The 19,500-nt window shown below is 36.3% G+C and overlaps 1 protein-coding gene across 12 annotated transcripts in view; it reads right to left on the reverse strand.

Moving 5' to 3' along the window:
* Positions 1–576: 576 nt before the first annotated feature.
* The window catches only part of SRSF11 (serine and arginine rich splicing factor 11), a 46,331-nt gene continuing 27,407 nt past the window's right edge, over positions 577–19,500 (reverse strand). For 6 of the 12 annotated variants that reach the window (XM_008956042.4, XM_008956043.5, XM_063607343.1 and 3 more), the window contains 9 exons: positions 17,767–17,859; positions 17,006–17,055; positions 15,029–15,156; positions 13,062–13,143; positions 7,768–7,899; positions 5,674–5,763; positions 2,538–2,654; positions 2,082–2,220; positions 577–1,977 (listed from right to left, as the gene is read on the reverse strand). In XM_008956042.4, the coding sequence (XP_008954290.1) occupies positions 1,780–1,977; positions 2,082–2,220; positions 2,538–2,654; positions 5,674–5,763; positions 7,768–7,899; positions 13,062–13,143; positions 15,029–15,156; positions 17,006–17,055; positions 17,767–17,859 (1,029 nt within the window). In that variant the 3' untranslated portion in view covers positions 577–1,779. The remainder of the gene's footprint in view (positions 1,978–2,081; positions 2,221–2,537; positions 2,655–5,673; positions 5,764–7,767; positions 7,900–13,061; positions 13,144–15,028; positions 15,157–17,005; positions 17,056–17,766; positions 17,860–19,500) is intronic. The other 6 variants (XM_024925836.4, XM_008956048.4, XM_063607329.1 and 3 more) reach the window with 3 other exon arrangements.

A 19,500-nucleotide genomic window follows, 5' to 3' on the forward strand; every position in this document is an offset into this window, starting at 1 on the left:
AATCTTTAAAAAGTTACTTACTACAAACTGTAAAAACAATGCTGTTTTTCTATATGGCATTTCAGTTTTTAGGTTAAAAAAAACAAAACAAAACCCTATTTATACTCAAAACTTGGATAAAAGCTACAATTCCAAGTCTCATTTTCCCTTAACCCCAGCCACCCAAACACTACTCATTTCATAAATGAATACTATTTAGTACTGTACAGTAGATACATATCGACAGCTTCTATACTACTCCAGAAAGGCAAATATCTATATTTCACCAAAAATATAAATTTGCTAGATATAGGTGGGATTTGTTTATACTAAAGTTCATTGCTTTATCCAACCCCATTCCCACACAAAAAATAAGCAATAAAATGATACTAAGCTAAGAAAAGGACTATTTTGGATAGAAATTAAATCATTTTTGACAATTTTGATGGCAATTATCACTACTGTGATAGACTTCCTCTTTTTACTATACTGAAATATGTGGACAGAAAGGGAAAGAATTTGTAAAATGAATGAGGTAAATGTCATACATTCAGTAGCGTAAATAAATACAAATACAGTTTTACAGGAACATGAACATAAGTTTAAGGGTTTTATTATCAAAGTCTTGTAAAACAATTTCAGAAACTGTACATCAACATGGCACAGACTGTAGCCTACTTTTGTTTCTACTGCACAAAAGTGAAGCTTGAAACTTCTGTAACTAAGAAAACAGTTACCTACTTTGCATATATAACATGAAATCACCGTGTGCATAAGATTACTACTGCAGTAACACAAATTTATTGGTTTTATACAACTTGAGATCAAATAAAGGTACATTATCAAGTAGATTTGTCTTATTTTAAAAGCGTATGAAGGTCAATTTAAAATGCACTACCCCTTTTTTCCAACACGGAGCTTAAAACAAATTAATGAAAGAGTGGAAAATTCAAAATAAGGGCAAGAGATAAGGTTTTTTTTTTTTTCCTTTTTTTCCTTTAAGATAGACTCAGGATAGGTAGATAGCTTTCACTGATGTAGATGTGGAATAAATTATTACTTCAGGAAAAAAATTCCCAAACATCTTATGAAAAAGTATACAACTCTACTTCAAAATATGCTATTTACTCACTGCCAAAGACAGTTTTATTTGAAATCTTGTTTCTGTATGTAAACCCTAATTAGCCACCAAAAAAGGTTAGTGCATAATAACCTTTCAAAGTTAAACAAAAGCCACAAAAATTTTGCCACAAGGCTTAAAGGATTATCTATTTCAAATGCTCATTTCCAGATGTAACTATAAGAATGTTAATTTGTCATGTCAACAAACAAGACCATAAGTAGATCCATCATGTTGGAGGATTTTAATGACATTTAGGATATTCTTGCCACAATAACATGCAATCAGTGCATTTCCTACATGGCTCTATTACGGCAATGAATCAAATTATAGAAATACTATAAGTGAACTTACTTAATAAAGGATATCATACGACATAAACAATCCATGCCTGCTGTAGATGCATGCAGCTTTTCATTTTTGTTATGAAGCAGCACCAGAATAGTAAAACTGCTTGGTTACTCAATCAGATTTCACCATGACAAGAATTGGTTACCTCGTACCATTTTCTAAAAGCTTTTTGATGTAAATAACTAATATCAGTAACAGGAGCTTTATAACCATTTATAACTCAGAGCTGTATACATCTAGGTTTGAGATGAACAAATACAGCATTAAGAAATCACACAAAGGAATGACACTGATGCAGGTATACAGTTGGATTCCCTCAGAGGCAATATTCAGTCACTCATATCCATGTCTTCTTCATGATGATCATCCCCATTCACTTTGGATTCTCTTAGTGAATCACCAGTTCCCTTTTCCACAGAACATTCCTTTGTTTTAGGGGAACCTGTTTCTATTGGTTTCTTCTCTTCTTTTTTCTCTTTCTCACTGTCATACCCCTGTTCCTCTTCATCATAATCCCGTGTAACCTGCTTTGCCAAGGAGAATAATAAAAGTAAACTTCTCCAAAGAAAAATAACTTCTGAAAGTACCAACATCACCCCAAATATAAAAATAAATCAATTTGTAAACATACTTTTACATCTTTATCACTCTCTGATTTTCTTTCCCGGTCCTTTTCCTTATCTTTACTCTTCTTCTTCTTGCTTGTTGATCGTTCTCTTTCATCCCTACTTCTTTCTTTGTCTTTATCTTTCTTCTTCTCCTTTTTATGTCTAGAATGACAGTAAAATGTACAGCAACAGGTTTAACTTGTTTAGATGATGAGCTTGACTCAATTTCACAGGATATAAGTAGTACAGCAAAGATCCAACTTCAAAACCTTGGACAAGTAACACAGGCTACAAAACTAACTTGTTTATAGGACTAAAATGTTCAATCCTTAATGGTGTTTAAGTCACAAGTCAGAAGGAGAATACATTAAAACATTCTTAAGAACTGTAACTGCTGAAAAGAAAAACTACAGGACAGTTTTAAAATGAAAAACCTCTGAAAAATATAAAAAATACATTTAAATGATTAACATTCTTACCTCCTAGGGGATGGTGAGCGAGACAATTTTCTTTTAGGAGACCGAGGCTTTTTAGGAGATCTTGTGCCACTCCTGCTTCTTCGTCGTCGTCTCTCTCTAGAATCACAAATGTGCAAACTAGGTTTTAAAATACAGTGTGATCTTAAAAATGTAGACACATCATAGATGATTCTAACAATGAAAGATGTGGCCGGATGTAGTGGCTCATGCCTATAATCCCAGCACTTTGGCAGGCTGAGGTGAGGGGATTGCTTGAGCCCAGGAGTTCCAGACCAGCCTGGGCAACATGGTGAAACTCTGTCTCTACAAAAAATACAAAAAAATTAGCCAGGTGTGGTGGTGCATGCCTGTAGTCCCAGCTACTCAGGAGGCAGAGGCAGGAAGATCACTTGAGCCTGCGGAGGTTGAAGCTGGAGTGAGTTGTGATAGGGCCACTGCACTCCAGCCTGGGCAACAGAGAGAGACCCTGTCTCAAAAAAACAGAAAAATGAAAGATTGTTTCACAATACTGGTATAAGCTAAACAATTAAATGAGTAATATAATCATCTGCAAACCATGAATCTTTCCCTTTACTACCCTCAAGAAAACTCCTAATTTCTAGTAATTCTTTTAATTGATGACAAAATGTTAGAAATATTAAGCTTGAGAAAAAACTGATTTAACAAAACTAATGCGAGAGGGGTGATGTGTGAAGTAAACTATTACTGAAGAAGTTAGTTTTTGGTTCAAACATTCAGTGTTCAGAGTAAGTACAGAATAATTCAATAATGTGATATAGAAGGTAGTTACTAATATCCCCACATTCACCTTTAAATCATTAGATGAAATTCAGAGAACTAGTTAGTGGAAAGGTAGAAACCTTATACTCTAGCAAAATCGCCCTCCTGCAGTCCCCCAACAACCCTGCTTTCACCAATTACTTTGAAGATATACAGCCGATATACAGCCTTCCCCTCCTTTTTACTGTAACTTAAAAAAAAAAAATTCTGTTCCTGATTCTCAAAAGTTATCAGACTTAAAAAACCCTGTACTTAGTTGTCTAGTTTCCAAATGAAGCTTTTTTTCTACTTACACAGCCCTCTGTGACCCTTGTCCTGGAAACATTACACATAACTGAGCATTCACTTATCAAACATTGTCACAACTGTGCACCTTATACTTTCTGCTACTGTCTTATGTAACTGAAACTCCAAATTCTCTAGACGGAAGAAGTATTTTATATTACATTTCCGTGTCCTTCAACAGACTGTAGCACAACTACAAACACAGTGGGTATTTAATAACTCACAGAAGATGCCTTAATTTAGAGTGATCCAATAATACAGCATGAGAAGGCACTTACAAGTACATTATATAAAGCAACAGGTAAAAAAAAAATCCTCAACAGTTTTTAAGGTAAGAAAATATATGTAGTACCTTCCATCTTTTCTATCTCTTTGCCACCTATCCCTCAAGCCTGATTCAGCATTTCCTTCTGTACTTATATTTGGTTTCATTTTCATCCTTAAAAATTTAGTTTTTAAGAAAATTTTCACCACCCCAAAAACTCCCTACCCTTTAGTTATCACTCTAATCCTCCCTATCTCCCCAGCAATCAGTAATCTACTTGGTATCTTTATAGATTTGCCTATTCTGGGTATTTCATATAAAAGGAATCACGCAATACACGGCCTTTCATGGATGTTTGCAAGTTTCATCCATACTGTAGCATGTATCAACCTTATTTATCACTGAAAAATATTCAATTGTATAGATATACCATTCTGTTTATCCATTTGTTAATGGATAGTTAACTTTTTGGCTATTATGAAATAATGCCACAAACATTCACATAAAAGTTTTTCTGTGAAAATGTTTTCATTTTCCCCCAGGGGTACAACTGGTGGGTCAAAAACCTCTATGTTTAACATTTTTAGGAAATGCCAGACTGTTTTCTAAAACACCTGTACCAGTTTATATTCATAATAGCAATGCACAGGGTTCTAATTTCTCCACATCCTAATCAACACTTACTATCATCTGTCAGGCTCAGCTATCATCTGTCTTTTTGATTTATAACCATCCTAGTGACTGTGACGTATCTCACTGTGGTCTGGTTTGTATTTCCTTGGTGACTAATGATGTTGAACAGATTTTATGTACTTACTAGATATTTGCATATCTCCTTTGGAGTAATGGCTACAGATTCTTTGCCATTTTTAAATTGGGTTGCCTGTCTATTGCTGAGTTGTAAGAGTTCTTAATAGAGAACATATAAAGAATTTTCTATCTAGCACTCTAGGTTTTTACTTTCTTGATAGTATCCTTTGAAATACAAATGTTTTAAATTTTGGTGAATTCCAAAATTTTCTTTTCTTCTGTTGCTTATGCTTTTGAAGTCATATCTAGGAAACCACCAAGCTCATGGTCTTAAAGATTCACTTTTGTTTCTTTCTAAAGGTTTTATAGTTTTGGCTCTTACATTTAGGTCTTTTATACATTTCAGTTATTTTTTTTTATATGGCATGAACCTTCTCCTAGTGAATTTAAGTAATGTCGATGAATAAAACAAGCACTGCAGCAAAACATGTGAATGAGATCTGAAAAATGGAATGAAGTCCAGCCCTTACTAACATATAAATCCCAAATTAAGTATGAAAATGTGCTTTTTGTGCAGTAAAGTCTGCAACATTTCAATTTTCACTGACAGCTTAAAGATAGAATTAGTCTAAGAATGACACAAACCAGAACCTGCATTGCTTCCCATTAATTCAACAGTCATTAAAACGGATAGAAAAATTCTCAAGTACTAACATGCAGATGATAAATATAGCTTACTATAATAAGCTTACTTAATGGAACAATTCAGTATGGTTTAGCCATTAAAACTTAAACTATAAAGAGAAAAACTCACCTCTCTTGAATTCCATGTTACTTCAAATATACTCTAGACCATAAAATATTAAGTAAAAAGAAAAATAAACTACATTATTCTTCACAAATTGCCTTTTAAAAACTTTCAATAACAGCAAAATGTAACTTTTTTCAACACTGAAATACTTATGTTCTGGAAAAGACTTCATACTGACAGCGTACTGATACTGTTAGAAGCAAAGTTAAAAAAATAATTGCCAAGAATTCACAATGCCACCTTACCTGCTTGCACTTCTAGAACGTCTGGCTGTGCTGTAACTTTTTGGTGGTGTTTTAGAACGTTTCTTTTCTTTGTCTTCTTTCTTTTTGTCTCTAACAAATGAACACAATTTATGAATGCATTAGAAGACTCAGCTGATGCCAATTTATATAGCACTACAAACACAAAAATATAATCAGATCTAATCCCATCCTTAAAAGCATAAATGTTATTCTGACAGAAACTGTTTTAAAAATAATACTTTATGTGGCATATTTGAAGTACAATAACTTCTTTTAAAATCCTATTATCCTAGGTTTTCTCCCAAGTAGACTAAAGTAGACTATGGGTGAGAAAATAACTAGGATGTTGGCTTGAAATATGCTTGGTAAACACCAATAAGTTAACTATCTCTAGGCTCCTCAAGACTCCTTTTTCTCTCAGCCGATTACCACTTTCCCAACCCACCTCTCCTATCAGGCCAAAACCCATAGAGCACTACCAAAATCCATCAATATCATGAATATTCTTCCAAGACACACATCCCATGTCAACCTCTATCATGGATCAAGCAAGCTTCTATCTTCTTCTGCGGCTATTATGAACTATTCAGGGCTTATTAGAAAATATCAACAGATTTTGACTACAGCCATAACTCAATTTTTTTTTTACAGATTCCTATAAATTTTTACTCCTCACAATATTTTTTCCCCAAGATCATCATTCTCCCCAAGACTCTAAGCAAAGAGTAGATAAACGATATATATTTGTTGAATGAGAAGTCTCATAACAATCCCCCTCTTTAACTATTCTCTAATTTTAAGAATCAAAGTATCCCTCTCTTACTGTTCTAAGCTAATCTTTCCATTCTGCATTCTCAATTTCATTTTTTTCCCTTCTCTGGTCATCCTCGGTTCCCTCTTCATTCAATCTTTATCATTGGTTCCCTCTTCATTTGAATCTTTATCATCTAACTCCTAGATTACTAGAACAGTCCCCTAGTAGGTCCCAGTCATGCCTTCCATAAACTGATTCTGTACTCTGTCAGAAATCTTTTAAAGTACAAACCTGAAAATAATAATTCCCTGTTCACCATTTTCAACTCATTCCAGTTGCCTCCTGGATCAAGTGCATAGTGTGAACAACAAAGCCTTCCACGATCGGTCTCATTATATTTTTCTGACCTCATTTTCTAGTCCAACTACATCAAAATATTGTTATTTCAAGAAACACCATTCTCCACCTGAAAGCATGCCTCCCGTTGAGTCTAGTCAAATCTTTCAGAATTTAATACTCGAGTCATTCTCAAACCTCTTCCAACATCAGCAAGTAGCTATCATCATTTAACAGTTCCTCCCCTGTAATTAAATCCATCACTCCTCTCCTAGTAATCAGAAAGTCCTTAAAGAAATGCTTAATTCCTTTGTATAACTGTTCTATTAATCTACCTTGTTTGATTCACTCTGCAGCACATAAGGACTAAAAGCCCCATTATTACAGGTTTAACAATGATAGTAAAGCTACCCCCACTCTTCTGTTCTCATCAGTTGAGTTTTATGCTTTCCAAGAGTAAGTTATGTTGTGTCCCCAGCTGTACTTACTTTAATGACATGATTTAACTAAATATATAAATGAACAAAATAATGCCAAATATAGAGTTGCTTCTAGAAAATTAAGATAAATATTTTAGCAAGAGATAAAAAGCAGTTGCTAAAAAAATTAAGTGCTGTGAAATTGTATGCCTCACAACTATAAATGACTGGGGGCATACTAATTTAAAAGTGTTTGGCTCTACACGAAAAGACTGGTTTTTGAATGTATTTTAAGATGCAAATAAAACATTACGGTATTTCTTATGAAAGAAGGTAGCAGGACAGCTAACAATTCCTACTACTAAGAAATTTTACTTAGGCCCTCAGCTGTAAGCTGAAGTTTCAGTTTACAAGGAAGCACCAGAAAGCAAACGTCAGCCTCCTCAAACTCAAATATTGATAGTTTCTTTCCCTGTCTAGCCCTATTTCTCTGCCCCCCACCCCAACCACCTCTTTTGTTACTAAGTAGCACAGTACTAGGGGTACTGGGAACCCTAAAATTTGCTTTCTCACCCAATGCTATACCTTGTTTTTGATGTGCTCCTTGACCTTCTACCTCTTTCTCTGGAATGAGATCTTCTTCGCCTTGGGCTTTTGGATCGTCGCCGACTCCTAGACTTAGAATGTGACCGCCGTCTCGATCTGCTTCTTGACCGCCTAATAGTGTAAAAGGAAGCCAATACATGTGTATAAATGTAAAAAGACTATAAATTTTGTGCTTAGTATCAGACAAAAGATTCGGACATATGGACTAAACAATTAAATGGGGGATAATTCCCTTCCATTTGCTATTATTTAGCCCATAGAACAAACACCTTCAACACCTTAGAAATTAGTAATACCTTTTAACACTTGGAATTCCTCACCTTTTAATGATTTGCTCAACCTGTCAGATAGGTCCTTCTATGCCCACTGTACTTACAACTCCAAGGTTAAAAATACTACTAGGTCATGAAGGAGAATAAAAATATGACTTATTTGCATCATCTTATACAATTATATAGCATTTTAGCATGTATTTCTTATTTGATTCCTCATTAGTGCAGCTTAAACCTTTCTCATCATAAATCAAATACTTATATCACGCTATATATAAACTACAAATTGGTCTCGTAAGTCCATAAAGTAAATGCCACTATTATTTCTATTTTATAAAGAGAAACTACTTATTGTGTTGCCATCTCCTATTTCGAATTTTTCTCTGAAACAAATTCCACTCCTTTAATCCACAATTTAGGAAACACCAGGCAATGCAGACCTTTTATACATATATACAATTTGTATAAACTGCCTCTTTTACTCTCATTTCTCCCTGACATATCTGTTTCTCTACTCCCTGCACCGAGCCCCCATCCATTGTGTCCTGACCTGGCTCTTCCAGGACTAAGAAGCACAATTAACCTTTAGATGTTGTCATCCTCCCTACTGCATTAAAACTCATTCTCTATCTTTTAAGCGATGGGGTTTTGCCATGTTGCCCAGGATGGTCTTGAACTCCTGGGCTCAAGCCACCAGCCCACCTTAGCCTCCCAGAGTTGGGATTATAGGCATTAACCACCACAACCAGCCCATTCTCTTCTATTTTAAAAATTAAAAATAAGTTGCAATCCTTTGCTTAGTCTTGATCACTTAACTTTTAGTGACCATTCAACTTCTCTCTGTGCAACATTTCAAATATAGTCTAAATTTTCTGCCTACTTTTCTTTTCAAGGTACAAGAAAGAGTATGGACATCTTAAAGACTTGTGTTAAACTCTCATTTACAAGCCAGGTAACTTAAGAGTATTATCTAACCTCTCTGACCTTGTTACTTCAGCAGTCAAGGATATTAACACCTCCATCACCAAATAATGACAAAGATTAAATGCAGTATATAGAGTCTAGCTCGGTGCCTTAGTGTAGGCACACACAAGTGACCCTTGAATAACATGAGCTTTAACGGCATGGTTCCACTTACACACTGTGGTTTTTTTTTTTTTTTTTTTTTGCCACCAACCAAATGTGGATTAAAAACAGTATTTGAAGGATGAGGAACCCACGTATAGTCAGGACTGACTTTTCCTATATGTGGATTCCAGAGGACTTGAGTATGCATGGATTCTGGTATAGATGGATCTGTAACCAATCCCCTGCATATATGGAGGGGACTGTACATTAAATATTGATGTCCTTCTTTCCTCTTACTGATGTACTAATATAGCTTCTGTTGCCATAACTCCCTAAAACAACTGCCTCAAAACCCATAGTAATGCCTCAATAAACTATTTGAGTTATTGAACTCAATTAACTTTAATTTTAATCTCTTATTTTCAGCCATATTTGAAACTATTTACTAAACAATTCCTTGCAATAACATCTCCACATCCTAAGATGTTTTTATGTACTTAACTACCCTACCATAGGCTCCACAAAGACATGGGAAGTAAGTCTTTTCATGACTGTATTCTTGAGCAACTACTACACTGCCTGATTTAAATAAAAGGCACCAATAATATACTTTGAATGAAATATAGGCATATAAAATATCAGAATCATAACCTTAAGAGATTAAACAGTTGTTTTCAAAGGGGAATGTACTACCGTCACTTTTCTACACTTACTAGTTCATATGAGCTTTTAACCAGCAAAAGAGATTAGTGTAACATATTTTTAATAAAGTCAAAAAGCTTGTGAAAGTCATGGTCATTTAACACACTATGTGATGCTTGATATTACAACTGGGCTGGACTCAGTGGCTTGTATCTGTCACCCCAGCACTTTGGGAGGCCGAGGTGGGCAAACAGCTCGAGCTCAGGAGTTCGAGACCAGCCTGGGCAACATGGCAAAACCCTGTCTCTACATTAAAAAAAAAAAAAAAAAAAAAAAGGTGCAAAAATTAGCCAGGTGTGGTGGTGCATGCCTGTAGTTCCAGCTACTCAGGAGGCTGAGGTGGGAGGATGGCTTGAGCCTGGTGGGGGTGTGGGGTGTGGGGTGTGTGTGTGTGTGGTGAGGGTTACCACAACCCACAACAATGATTTCTGTTACGATGTATTACAAGTATCTGGATTCAGGGACATATTTCACTTCTACTTTTCACTGGTCATAGTGAAGTAATTAATATTAAAATGAGAGAGTCCCAGTAAGATTTAATATAAAGAAAAAGACACAGGCTCTCCCTTTTTTTTTTTTTTTAAGATGGAGTCTCGCTGTCACCAAGCTGGAGTGCAGTGGCGCCATCCTGGCTCACTGCAATCCCCGCCTCCGGGGTTCAAGCGATTCTCCTGCTTCAGCCTCCTGAGTAGCTGGGATTACAGCTGCGCGCGCCACCACACCCAGCTGATTTTTGTGTTTTTAGGAGAGACGGGGTTTCACTATTTGGCCAGGCTGGTCTCAATCTCCTGACCTTGTGATCCATCCGCCTCGGCCTCCCCAAGTGCTGGGACTACAGGCGTGAGCCACCCCACCCGGCCCAGGCTCTCCTTTTTCATAAGAGTTTGGTAAAAGGAAACACATATAAATTGTAGTAATCATGAGGTATATCCTATTGCAGAGGTTAAACTAAACTATGAGAGCACTGTCATGGAAGATTAAGACTGCAAGCATTGTATCTTGAAGAAAGAAAAAGGAGTTCCTCAAAGCGGAAATGGAAGATGTGGAAAAGCATTAGGCAGAAGGATCATGAGCAGAAACATGAAGACATAAAGAAAATGGTATGTTGAGGCAATTAGTCCTGTAACTTTTGGAGTGGCAAATGACACGTGTAAAAAGATAAACCAGACGGAATAGTAAAGAACCCTGAAAGCCATTCTAAGGTTTTACGTATCACCTTATCAAGGCAATAAGGAACTTCTCAGTATCTGTGACATGATCTGTATTTGGGTTTCTGAAAGACAACTCTAAGAATGAGACAGTGGGATAAGGTGGGTGACAGGGAATAAACAGACATAGCATACAGGATAACCCCTGTAATACTTCAAGAAATGACTTAAAATAAGAAAATGATATTAAAAGATAAAAACAGAGTGAAAAGGTCATCTCTGAGACAGAAATGTGACTTTTTAGATATTTTATGATATGTGCTTTTAATAGAGACGTGACAAAGTCTAGGATTCAAGTCACACTGCTCTTTCAAAAATCCTGACAATAAATAGGAGAAATGGTTTTATCTAACCCTTGGTAAAAACTAAGGGGTAACAGACACTAAGAAAAGGCAGACAACTGACAGAACTAGGTTCCAGAAGAGATGAACCCAGGAGTGAAGGTTTAAGAGTCAAGTGGTGAATGGCCGGGCATGGTGGCTCACACCTGTAATCCCAGCACTTTGGGAGGCCAAGGTGGGTGGATCACCTGAGGTCGCGGGTTTGAGATGAGCCTGACCAACATGGAAAAACCCAGTCTCTACTAAAAATACAAAATTAGCCAGGCATGGTGGCACACACCTGTAATCCCAGCTATTCGGGAGGCTGAGGCAGGAGAATTGCTTGAACTCAGGAGGCAGAAGTTGTGGTGAGCCAAGATCGTGCCATTGCACTCCAGGCTGGGCAACAAGAGTGAGACTCCGTCTCAAAAAAAAAAAAAAAAAAAAAAAAAAAAAAAAGTCCAGTGATGGAGGGGTATGTAAAGTGAAGCTGAAACTGGCTGAAGTAAATAACCACAACTGGAATATCCTAGTTCTGAATGTCAATCCTAAAGGGTTCTGACTAGAACTAGGATATAACTAGGCCAATTAGGATTGAGTTTGGAAATTAAGAAAATCGAAGAATGGCTGAAATAGTTGGTGAATAACCTAGAGCAACGGCTTTTATATTGTCATTTGCACAACTGTGGATGCTCTAAGACCCTTTTATGGGGTCCATAAGTTCAAAATTATTTTCAAAATAATAACAAATTATTGCCTTTTCCACTGTGTTGACGTTTGCACTAATGTCACAAAAGCCATAGTGGGTAAAAATACTGAACTCTTCAACACAAATCAAGGTAGGGGCTATTGAACTGCCCTAGGAGTCACTATCTTCTTCACTGGCATTTCTGTATGCACTTGCAGTAAAAGAAAAAAATAATGCCACTTTTATAAAGATGTCTTTGATGAAGCAGTAAAGTTAATTTTATTAAATCCCCCTTCAGTACTATTAATATAGCAGCAGAATTAAATCTAGTCTCTTGAGTAATATTCTGTGTGATGAAATGGAAAGTATGCATAAATCACTTCTGATGCTTATGAAGTATAATGGCTATATTAAGGAAGACACCTGTGTTGAGTTATGAGCTGAACTAACTGCTTTTTCATTATCACCTTTGAGAATCTAGAAACTATGATTATTTAGACTTGGGTATTTGGCAGACAATTTTTTGAAAAATAAATGAAGTCTATTATATAAGGAAAACAGATGAATCTGTTGCCAATGATAAAAATCTGAGAAAATTAAATTTTGGAAAATGACTCCATTGTTGTGAGCATGCCAGATTCCTAGTACTTGCATTTTACTGATCTGATCTAAGGTGATATTACCAGATGTCATTTTTTGACACTAGATAACAAATACAAGTCAGTATTTGGAAACTTGTATAATTCAATGAATCAATTATTTTTCATTTTGTTGCTCTAGTTCCAATGCTTTCCTACCACCTCTGAATTTTTGGGGGTTTTAAAGCATAAATCATCTATTTCATCTGTCGCTTTTCTTACTTTTTACATGTGTGAACAGTCATTCACACACTCTAACAGCAGAGGTTACTAAAACACTTTAACCAGAGGGTAACAGATTAACAGCAAATTAAAAAAGATGTGACATATATAAATTATCTTTGTCTAAGGTATAATTGACTAAAAAGCAATCTAACCTGTGTCTAGAAGATGAGGGAGTCCTCCTCCTCCTAGAACGTGATCTTGATCTTGAATGCCTTCTTTTTTCTTCTTTCTTATCTATATTTAAAAGAAAAGGAACCTGCATTTAGAAGTTATTAAATAGGGGCCAGACGCAGTGGCTCATGCCTGTAATCACAGCACTATGAGAGGCTGAAGCGGGAGCAATACTTCAGTCCAGGAGTTCAAGACCAGCCTGGGCAATATAGTGAGGCCTCATCTCTACAAAAAATACAAAAATTAGCTGGGCATGGCGGTGTGTGCCTGTGGTCCCAGGTACTTGGGGAGGCTGAGCTGGGAGGATTGCTTGAGCCTGGAGATGGAGGGTGCAGTGAGCTGTGATTGCACCACTGCACTCCAGCCTCGGCAACAGAGTGAGACCCCTCAAAAACAAAAACAAGCAAACAAAAAAACACATCAAATAGGAAGATTATTCCCTTTCAGAAGTTATTCTAATGATTTTTCACCTTGTTTTCAGCTTTTACATACAACCCTTGAATGTCACAAGTAACCATTTTATAATTACGATTTTGAAGCTTACTGAAATACTATAAATTGCAAATCATCCAAGCTTTTGGTAGATCCAAATTAGACTTCTAATTCTCAGCTAACTAAAGGTTCCTTTGCCTATTTTACTTGCCAGACTTAAGAGGCTGTGAAGTGTTTTCTGTAAAGCAGTCTATAAAGAGGGTAAATTTCTCATTCTCTGGCTCTGATTTACTCTTGACAAGGTTCTAAATGAGGGGTCCCCTTTCCTTTCCTTGGTTCTTCACAGACTCAATATTTGGCCCCCAAATGCAGAAAGTCATGATTCACTCACTGATTTTAGTCCACTTCTGTGACAGAATCAGATTTTAGTAAGCTAGCTCGCTTCCTATTATCTGCTCATCACTCCTCTTCCCTACCAATTTTCAACTGTGTAAATATAGAAAGGAAATCTAGAACTACACATAAGAAATTCCTTAACTGGGGACATAACAAGAGAAATAAAGTCATTGTATTCTACATTCATTGACTATCATCAAAGTGAGATTGAGTTTCTCTTACATTTAAGTCATTTCATTAATAGGGTTCAATTTATTGTGAATGTCATTATAATAAATTCATAAAAATATTGGTAAAAACATCAGTTCATAAAGAAACTACATTCAGTCACTTTAATCATATATTTTCAACATAAACAGCAGTTAGAACACGGTGTGTCATAAACTTTACATACACCCGGCTGTGCTATCTAAAAGTTCCTACTGCTTGCCATGTAACTGTGGCTAATTATTTGACGTTTTCCTGGTTAAATAACATAATACATATAAAGCATTTGGTATCAGTTTATCCACTATTATACTTTAAAATTATTTTCCTAATAATAGGCACATTAAAAAACATTCCCATTTATTAATGAATAAGATATTTATAAGAAAGAAAATCCAGGGCCATAGATCTAAATATATATGGGCAGATAATATGATATCTATTCATTTACTCTCAAAAAGACAATCTGCAAAGAAGACAACTAATTTTCTTTAAAGAAATATCATTTTAAACAGCAGCATTTTCACTAGGTTCTCTTGATCAATGAAAAAATTTAAAATTAGGCTATCCCAACTTAGATAAACATAAATAATAAGAAAAACAAAATATTATATCAAGTATTAGATAATCCTACTGACATTTTGGACTAGATTAACCACTGCTGTGGAAGGCTGTGCTGTTTGTTGCAGGATATCTAGCAACATGTTGGTCCTTTGCCCTCTAGATGCAGTTGGTACTCCTGTGACCACCAGAACTGTCTCCAAATACGTCTGAGTGGCACTCCACTATACAATCTTTTATCAGAATTTATAACATTTTAAACGACCAGGGTGTCACTCAACACAATTCCACATTTATGTCAAAATCATTTTTGCTAAGAATCACACAACAAAATTGCATAAACATTGTTTACCTGGTTCTATAGCAGCAGAAATTAGGGACTGTGCTTCTCGTACTCTTTTCATAGCTTCCTCTATTTCTTTACTAGAGGTATCCGATTTCAGACTTGGTGAAACAAGACCAGCAGCTACATGATTCAACCTGAAACAGAACCAAGAAATGGGATCTGAAATATTTTAAAATGCACACGAGCATTTCAAATAAATACTTAAGTATATAACATCATTTTAGCAAAATATTCCTTCAAAAAAAGGGAGGGGAGGACTCCATGATAACTTTGGTAAACAACATATAGCATAGCACTGTTTTGAATATTTACAAGTATTTGTTTTAATGACTAAGAGTCATCTGGAATTAGAAAAATACCTATTTTGCTGAACATCCATTAACTTTCCATAAACAAACACATTTTTAGAAATGCCAGCACAAGAAAATATGCTGATGCTGAGAACTTTTATTCATATAAATTAAAAATTTTTGGGCCGGTGTGGTGGCTCACGCCTGTAATCCCAGCCCCTTGGGAGGCCAAGGCGGGTGGATCACGAGGTCAGGAGATCGAGATCATACTGGCTAACACGGTGAAATCCCATCTCTACTCAAAATACAAAAAACTAGCCAGGCATGGTGGCAGGCGCCTGTAGTCCCAGCTACTCAGGAGGCTGAGACAGCAGAATTGCTTGAACCCGGGAGGCAGAGATCGCGCCACTGCACTCCAGCCTGGGCGACAGAGTGAGATTTCGTCTCAAAAAAAAAAAAAAAAAATTATGACATAGTAATTTTTTGGGGAAGAGCATTACTTTTTACTTTGTAGGTGGGGAGGAACTGAGGCAGAGGCCAAAGGCCTACCAAAATTACACATGAAGTCTTGAGTGGAAAGGCTAAAGATGCCCCTTACAGGTTTACACATGTAAAAAAAAATTGTAGGCCGGGCATGGTGGCTCATGCCTGTAAGCCCAGCACTTTGGGAAGCCTTGGTGGGAGATTGAGGCCATCCTGGCTAACACGGTGAAACCCCGTCTCTACTAAAAGTACAAAAAATTAGCCGGATGTGGTGGCTTGTGCCCATAGTCCCAGCTACTTGGGAGGCTGAGGCAAAAGAATTGCTTGAATCTGGGAGGCGGAGGTTGCAGTGAGCTGAGTTTGCGCCACTGCACTCCAGGTTGGGCAACAGAGTGAGACTCGTCTCAAAAAAAAAAAAAAAAAGAAAAAGAAAGAAAGAAAGAAAGAAAGAAAAATTATAGACAACAAATTTAGTAGTTATTTGTGGGCAGAACAGGAAATGTAATAAATAATGGGTATACAGGAAGCTTCAACTGTATTGGTATTATTTTATTTTATAAGCTGGGTGATGGGTACATGCTTGGTTTTATTTTTAGATAATTTCTAACAAAAAAGTCCACTAACTACTGAAGTCCAACGATTCTGTCCTTTTCATGCTCTCTCACTTACTGATAGTGACTTTCACCAAGTTAAGGGGAAAAGGTATAAAGTTCAAATTTATTATGCCAACAAATAACCAGTGAAAAAAACTGATGAATTTGTCACATCATCAAGTCGGAAACAATTTCTGTGACAGCACGAACAGCACTTATCAAAAGCACCTAAAATAAAATGTTGGCTATTAATTATATAATATGTAATACTACTTTGCTCTGGGATAGTGATTCCCTCAGCTTTGCCTCTAACTCCTACCATCCTCAGGACTCAGCCTCTGATCTTCAAACGAAGTTGTCCCTTATTAGCTCTTTTGCTATCATCCAGGTATAAGTCATTTACAATTACTATTCAAGACTCAAATGACACTGAAACAAAATAGTTTAGAGGACCTTACTTACTTCTGTATTTCTCTCCTTGTTTCTAGGTAACAATACATATTGCTTGTCTTGAGAAAAGATAACTTGATAACTTTCTTATAAGCTATCAAAAAAACTCTAATTCTGTAGACATTCAGATACCACATCACCAATGAAAACAAAGAAAAAACGCTTACTTGGGATCAACAGTACTCATAAGCTTCAGCAACTGATCTGCAGCAAGAGACTGTAAAAATAAAACATAAGAATAATGAGAATACATAAAACAATAAATGACCGATATTTTCTAGGCAGAAAACTGAACAACAGAAATCCATGCAGACTACATGCCATGAAACATAAATTTTTTAGTAGCCACATTAAAAAAGAAAAAACAAAAACAAAAAAAACAAAACAAAACAAAACAAAAACTGGTGACATCAGTAGCTACAGTATTGGATAGAGCAGCTTTAGCAAGTTATCTAAAGATTATGAGGCTGAACAGTCTAGATATTATAGAATTATGTCTCCTTTAAGACTTTTTGACATAAAGAAACACGTAAAACTCAACAGCTTAGCCAATATAATGCAAAAGACCTCTACAAAGAACTTCAGAAAAAAAGGTTAGCTAAATTAAAATAAAAGAAAAATTTCCATGATAGAAAAATTATAAACCACATTCTTATCTTTTCATGACTATTTACTCTGACTCTATGACACACTGATAACGTACTGGCTTCTTGTGAACCTACTTTCTATTTTGAACTATATAAAAGAAATCCATTAATGGATAAGGAGTTAGTCATTCAGTGACTGTTTAAAGCTCTGACAAGTTTAAACAAGAAAAAAAATTACTACAACATAGCCATTAGCTTCTGCTCTTGAAATGCAAACCAACAGTTAATGAAACAGATCTTCTGTAAAAATGGGTCAAAAATTTGAAGTTACTAAGGTATACCTGAGAGTTCAAGTTTGCTCCAGGAAGCCCAAGTGCAGCAAGGGCAGGATCAAGAGTAGGAGCCCCCAAAGCAGCCAGTGGAACAGCGCCAATCTGTGAAATGTCAAATTTTATTTATTTAAAACTTCATTTCAGTTCCTTATACCAGGGGTTAATACTTTTTTAATGTAAAGGGTCAGATAACAACTTGAGTTTTCAGGCTACATGGTCTCCATACAACTCCTCAGTTGTACACAAACCATATAACTACTGCCATCATAGCTTGAAAGCAGCCAGAGACGATACCTAAACAAATGGCTGTGGTCCAATAGCAATCTATTAACAGAAATAGGAGTCTTGCTCTATATGACACCCATGTTCCACCCATTACAACACATTTCCCCCCAAATCCTAGATTAAGAAAAAAAGACAAAATATTTCAACATATTCTTGTGCTGATTTTAATTATTTATTGCTTCTCAGGATCCAAATCTACTATTCTTTGCCCTGCTGTTTTGTGCTACTGGAGGCAGGACCTTTACAAAGCATTTCTCCTTTGACAGTTGCCATGATATAAGACTTCATTTGGAAAGAGTGCTGGAAGGACACTGACTAAGGAAGGGGCTCTTCCTGGTTGCTGTGTCCCCTTTCTGATTATTCCTGCAGCACCATGTCAAACACCCAGTAGCCCTCACCTCTCAGTAAGTTTTAATACCAACTCCTTATGCAGCTCCCCAGGGCACCCAAGAGAACTTATTTACTAGTCACCCTTCCAAAAACAAATCTAAGTTTCAGCATAGATGGGGAAAGAGGAGTCCCCTGAACTAAATGGGTGTTTCTTCTGCTTCAGCCTCAGAGGTAGTGGTTGTTTCTTATACTTGTGATTCCTGTATTCATTAGAGTTCCGCTAGTAATCTCCTATAACTAGTTAGTAATTCCTTAAATGTTCCCTGTTCAAATCACTGCAGGGTTCTGCCACCTGCTTGACACCAATTCTGATTAATCCATAATGTAATAGACACAAATCATGAAAGTGAGGCTACTTTAAAACCATCTGTAGCTTTTGAAACAGCCTCACTTTCTCCACCTGTGCTACAAGTTCTCCTTGTTTCAATTTATTTAGTAAATACAAACTATCAAACTTTCTATAATTTAACTGTTTATTCGTAACAGGCAAAATGCTGTGTTAATACTATTTTAACTTACTGTCCAACATAGCTATTGCATAGCTTTATACATTAAAGGAATTTAGAAAATTACCCAGATCTGGACTGGGCGCGGTAGCTCACGCCTGTAATCCCAGCACTTTGGGAGGCCAAGGTGGGCAGATCACTTGAGGCCAAGAGTTCAAGACCAGCCTGGCCAACATGGTGAAACCCCATCCCTACTAAAAATACAAAAATTAGTCAGGCATGGTGGCATGCCTGTAGTCCTAGCTATTCGGGAGGCTGGGGCAGAATCGCTTGAACCAGGGAGGTGGAGACTGCGGTGAGCCGAGACTGTGCTACTGCACTCCGGCCTGGGTGACAGGGCGAGACTCTGTCCATCTCAAAAAAACAAAAACAAACAAACAAAAAAAAAAACAAAAAACAAAAAACAAAACAGAACAAAGAATAAAGAAAATTACTCAGATCCTCATTTTATAGGTTAAAAGAAATAACCTAGGAGTTAAGTGATAAAAGTCACACCTAAAAAGCTTAGGAACTCCTAATCTTTCATTCTATAGTGCACTTCACAGTTAAGAGTCAATTAGTC

This window comes from Pan paniscus, chromosome 1 (genome assembly GCF_029289425.2).
Source record: "Pan paniscus chromosome 1, NHGRI_mPanPan1-v2.0_pri, whole genome shotgun sequence".
Classification (NCBI taxonomy): Eukaryota; Metazoa; Chordata; class Mammalia; order Primates; family Hominidae; genus Pan; species Pan paniscus.